This window comes from Mastigoproctus giganteus, chromosome 8, assembly GCF_048544385.1.
Source record: "Mastigoproctus giganteus isolate SK-2022 chromosome 8, ASM4854438v1, whole genome shotgun sequence".
NCBI classification, from domain to species: Eukaryota; Metazoa; Arthropoda; class Arachnida; order Uropygi; family Thelyphonidae; genus Mastigoproctus; species Mastigoproctus giganteus.
In genome coordinates this window covers 74412092-74418091 of record NC_143582.1, presented here as the reverse complement: position 1 = coordinate 74418091, position 6000 = coordinate 74412092, and the positions used below count along the sequence as shown (strand labels likewise).

The 6000-nt window shown below is 32.8% G+C and overlaps 1 protein-coding gene across 1 annotated transcript in view; it reads left to right on the top strand.

Annotated features, from left to right (window-relative positions):
- Nucleotides 1-586: 586 nt before the first annotated feature.
- SCOT (Succinyl-CoA:3-ketoacid CoA transferase) overlaps nt 587-6000 on the top strand; it is a 180886-nt gene continuing 175472 nt past the window's right edge. Inside the window, exon 1 of the mRNA XM_090379500.1 lies at nt 587-785. Coding sequence (XP_090235626.1) covers nt 684-785 — 102 coding nt within the window. The 5' untranslated portion in view covers nt 587-683. The remainder of the gene's footprint in view (nt 786-6000) is intronic.

The window sequence follows — 6000 nt, the reverse complement described above, 5'->3', positions numbered from 1 at the left end:
AAATGTGATTTAATAAAAAAAATTAGTAATAAAGTTGATCTCACACTCATAATTTTATTAAAAGTATTAATTATTTTTATCACCCACACTTATTCTGGCCAATTTTACAGCTCCGTATATTATGTATGAATACTATTGGGGTTCCATAATTTTTTGAAGGTTATGAAAGGGTTCTGTGGCCAACTTAAATTGAGAAACACTGATATAGGGAATTTGGTAGTTGGTTTGTAATTTTCTTATGAGCATCCTGGGACATTGCATGAAATACGCATTCTACACGTGATGAATTTGGTGGGGGGAAGGCGAATGTTGAATGTAACTAACTGCGATATATGTCCAAATGAAAAAAAAAAAAGTTGAAACACTGTGCCCTTGATTCTGCCGCAGAACAAAACAGCTCGGTGGAAAATAAATTATTATTAGATGTTATTGGATTGTATAAAATTAAATATTAAATCTATAAAATGAAATCTCAACCTTCAAGCTCTGATAAACGTCGAATGGCTTGAAAGCAAAATATAATTTATTTCAATTTTTACATTATTGGGGCGAAAGTCGTTTTTTATTAATTTAAGATGGTTGTAATGTTGATCTGCATAGTACTTATGTGCCATACGTAATCTTGTCTTTTTGTGAATATTTTTAGAATTAGCAAGTAACCAAGAGTTGTAACGAAAGGAAACATGGCTTCATCGGTATCGTGCGGTTTTAGGTTGATGTTACAATTTTTGAGACCATTAGCGGATCGTTATTGTTTGCAACACGTTTCCCTGTCTCCTAAAAAGGTATACCTCAGTTTCCTACACAGTTATGCTTATTGTCTTATTTCCCGTTACATTTATTTTTATTTGGGGCAGTCAGTTTATTATTCTCACCAAAGCAACAATGATATATTCTGAAATCCCAGAATTCATACCAGAATTGCAGAATATTATTATTATTAGCCACATGGTGCAAAGAAGCCCGAGGCTTATGCTGCACCAGCAAAAAAAAAAAAAAAAAAAAAAATAAATAAATAAAAAATAATAATAAAATAAAAAATTCCCACGTTACCCTGAGAGAGAAGTAGCAGGAAATAATCAAGAAAGAAAAGATATCCAGCTCATTACCCTGGGTTTGCCAAACCCATACTCACCAGATGTGAGCCCATAGGGTTAAATTATTAGTAAAATAACATTAATAATTATTTGTTATGTTTGCACCGTTTTAATAACAGTAAGCTGGCTTGTTGATCAAAAGATATTAACCGATATTTTTATTTGCGATATATATGCGTAGTAACCCAAATATATGCTTAGTAACCTAACCCAAAAAAATAATAAATTATTATTGCAAATGCACATTCTTGCATGCTCTCCTTTTAAAAATAAAAATTTTCCTGTGCTTTTAACTCCCCTACTCTCCTTACCATGAAGTTTTATTTATCCTTATTTTTACAACTCCCCTCCTTAAAAAAAAACACCAATTTGCATCAGCTTTTATTGAAAGTTGTAATTGCTTTACACAGTTTTATTACTGGGGCATTATGTAATCTGTATTGTAATTTTATGAATTACTAATTTCGTTTTATGCAGTTTAACTCATTATCCATTACTTTGTTCTGCACATAACACAATTTTATTTATAAATATGCACCTGCCATCTGTTGGGGTCATCCATACAGTTGAAAGCTTGTTATAATGAGAGCAGTTAAAATATGGGGTAGGGGACCATAACCAAATTACAGGTGAAAAAATGCATGAAGATTGTTTGAAGGAAATTGAGAAAATGAGTTGTAAACTCATGTGTAATATTGCAGTCAAACAATAAAGTAATGCGATGAATACAGTTTATTAACACCTTATAACATTTTATTTGTATGCATATACTAATATGAAGCTTTATCTGAAAATATACATTGCATGTTTCCCATGGGTAGCAATTCAGTAGAATTTTATTGTGTTACATGTTTTTGAAGTGGACAGTTTGTCATCATATACAAAACAGGATGGATACGAATTAGCATTTGTCCATAGAATCAGACAAATGCTAACTCATTGTGATTTGCTGTTGTATAGGATCTGTGACCTCATTTTATATTAAATTTTTTAAACTAAATTTCTTAAAAAAGGCAATCTGAGAACTCAAGAGGAAATTTTTTTTTTTTTTTTTTTTAAATTGGGAATATTATAAATATAGAAATTAAGCCAGGATTCTCTTACCTTAGATTTTCAAGTATTGTTCAGATCTTCAGGAAAAGGTAGTCTATAATAACTGCTTCAAGTTACAGTATGAAACTGCACATAATTTAATTATAGAATGAAATTAACTAGTTAAACTATATAGAATTAGTATTTGGAAAACCTGCCTAAAGTACATTACAGAATTTCTGACAGATGAACCTTGTGATAGGACAAAAGAGTCATTTGACCTTAAATCCTTGCATGACATACTAGAGGTATAAAGGGAGACAACTACCCAAATCATGATGAGGGCTTTTCGCTTATACCATATAACTCACCTTCATGAGTTATCGAGTAAACTTCTTAAATTTAACATTAACGAGAAGTACTGCCAAAATCAACACAAAAATATATCATAAACCGACAAATAAGGTGAAAATGGTATAAGAGAAAAGCCCTCATCAAGTTTTGGGTAGTTGTCTCCCTTTATATTTCTGGTATTAGTTGGAGATTTTGTAACATATTTTAGGCAGGTTTTCCAAATTTTATTTTGGAAAATAAAATGCCATCTATTTTAACTAGTTAATTTCATTCTATAATTGAATTATGTGCAGTTTTATATCGTACCTTGAAGCAATTATTATGGGCTTTCTTTTCCTGAAGATCTGAACAAAACTTAAATCTCAGGTAAGAGTTGTTGTTGTTATTTGGTTTTTAGGAGCATTAGCAACTAAGGCCATATTGCTCCAGGAATATGCGGTGATCATTCCCTGACCTTTCTGCATCCTCCGTATTTGACGGGCTCGAACCCCGGTCTAATCAAGAAGCGTGTGCTACGCACTGCTGCTCCTTCCCACCTGGCTACGGAGGCGCCTCTCAGGTAAGAGAATTCCTGGCTTAAAATTTTTATATTTATAATATTCCTAATTAAAAAAAAAAAAATTCCTCTTGAGATCTTTGGTTGCCTTTTTGAGAAATTTAGTTTAAAAAATTTTATTTAAAATGAGGTCAGATCCTATACAACAGCAAATCACAGTGAGTTAGCATTTGTCCGATTCTATGGATATCAGCAGGTCGTGATTACAAAATTTGTCTTGTCCACCATGTCATGGACAGTTTGTTGTGTAACAAAAATATTTACAGTTACAACTTCCTGGCATCTCCATTTTATTCTGCTATTCTCATGATGGGTGACATGGTAAGATCTAGTAATGCTCACAATTTGAAAGTATAGCTTTAAAATGGATTTTTTTCAGGCTGGTGACTAGACGTCCGAATTAAAAAAAAAAATCTCTATGTGCAGAAAGTTCCAGGTCCCAATGACATTTCTCCACTTGCACTCAAAAACTTGTGGTCCTGAGCTTACTTTTGTTCTTTGTTACCTTTTTTTTGTTTCTTGTTTTGCTGGTGTTTTTCATTTGTGTGGAAATTTGCTCATTTGTAGCCAATCCCTAAAAAAAGGGCAACAAATTCCTCCTTTCCATTTATTTTTCCATTGCACTTACCTCTACATTTTTCCAAAATAATGTAGAAATTTATCATCTGCCATTGCTTAAACTGTCTCAGAGATCTTCCATATAATGAAATATCACCAGTACAGATTCCATCAGCGTTGATCCAGCCATGGTTGATATGTCAGTTTGTTAACTTCAGTCCTTCTGAAACTCAGTTGACTTATTTTTCACAAAAAAAAAAAAGAAAAAGAAAAAAGAGAATTCCTTAGGGATTACCTGACTTCAAATTCTGCTTGGCGCATGCGGATTACAAATATTGTTTCCTCTATATCAAAGATACTTTTTTTATCCCCTTCCCCACCTTCAGTGTTACTTTTTTCTAAACAGTTACATTTTTATATTTTTAGTAGTGCAGTTGATTTTCTACAAATCCCAAATCTGTCCTACCATGGAATATTATTTACACTACCGGCATGGTGTCCTTACAACCACTCTCAATTTAATAGACTCAGTTGAAAAGTGGGCAGGCAGATTATTTAATGACCTGTTGCTTACAAAATCTCCCAACTCTTTCTCGAAGTCATTCAGTTTTTGCTGCATTCTATGTAGATACTTTATGGGTACTGTTCTTCCAAATTAGCATTTTCAATTCCATCATTCTCTTCCAAACCAGTCTGAACATGTGCCACAGCCAACCAGCCACTCGCTGTCCAACTCTAAAGAACCAACTTTTTCTCTTCCTCATTTATTCCTCCTCCTTTTTTCTCTCTGGAACAACCTTCCTTCAAATGAGTTTCTTGCAGATTACAATCTACAGAAATTCAAATCTGATGATCTGCATTTTCAATCTTCTCAACTTTCAACCCATCACAGTACTAAGTACTGAATGTCTTTTGTGTTTGGGGTTTTCATAAAAAAAAAAAAAAAAAAAAATGCATTTAATAAAATCCATCCCTTAAAATAATAGGATCTGGATTAAGAGCATTTGCTTAATACAGTCTTCATGACCATTTATAATATTTTTTTGACCTTTTATCACTTGAACCCTCAGTTTAACCCTCATATTGAAACTCAGACAGCATGCTTGCATGATGTTTGAGTAATATCTTTTTTGTATTAATTATAAAAAATTAATTTTTAGCTTTTTTTATTGAATTGAAAATGTTATCTTAATTAATCATAGCTTGCTGAAATCAGTTACAAAATAAGCAAGAGAAACCAATAGTAATAATATTCTTATTATATTTTGTATTTTTGGGGTCATTCTTCCTCCGAATTGAAACAGATGCTCACCTGGCAGATGTGATTGCTTTTTTTTAATAGTTCATTTATCGGCTAAACCAAAATTTTATGGCAAAATTAGGTAGCTCTCGTTGTCATCTCACATATCTCCTATGAGTATTGGGGTTGAGTACAAGAAACATAGATACTGTTTGCTTGCCTGGCATCAGTTAAATGCCAAACAAAAATTTATTTCATATTATTATATGAAATTAAGAACAGAATGTAGAATACTATATAGTTATTATTAGCCATATGGTGCAAGGAAGCCTGAGGCTTATGCTATACCAGCCAAAAAAAAAAATTTTTCTGAATTACCCAGAGAGAGAGAGAGAGAGAGAGAGAGAGAGAGAATCACAAAGAAAAATGATGATGTCCATCTCAGGACCCTGGGTGTGCCAAGCTCATACTCACCAGATGTGAGCTCCTATTAGAGAATATTGTTGGGGGAAGGGTGCACAGGTGGACTTAATTTTATTTCCATATTTAAAAAAATAATGAAAATTTAAAAAACGTGGTGTTTGTAAGCATTTTTCAGCAGTATAACTGAAGTATGGAGATTTTTTTTTTTGATGAATGTCTAATAGTAGTATTAGTAGTGGCAAACGATGCAAGAAGACAAGCATATACAGCATCAGCAGAAAAAAAAAAAAAAACCCCAACATCTCCCCCATATAACCTGTCCATTTCCTCTCAGTCAAGTTCTTTCCTGAATTTATGCAAACTATCAACCTCTACAATGCCAGACAGGAGTGTGTTCCAACAATCAACTGCTGAAAGAAAGTTTTGCATATCTACTCTCTAACCATCCTTCCTCAACTTGAATTTATCCTCCCCCATGTGTGTAGTCTGAGCAAGGAGAAGGATTCCATTAGCATTAAGCATGCTAGTCTGCAGACATTGCAGTTTGCAGAACTGATGCCTTTCCTGGTAAGAGCACTTTCAAACAAAACTTTGAGTACTTTGAATCTATGACATAAATACAGTTGAAAACTTTGTCAACTTTGAAAAATAAAGTTGACAAAAAGGTCTGTCAGCAATGTTAATAAGTATAAAATATATAATTCCTTATATAAAATAGTTAAGTCTTCCTTTATTAAGAA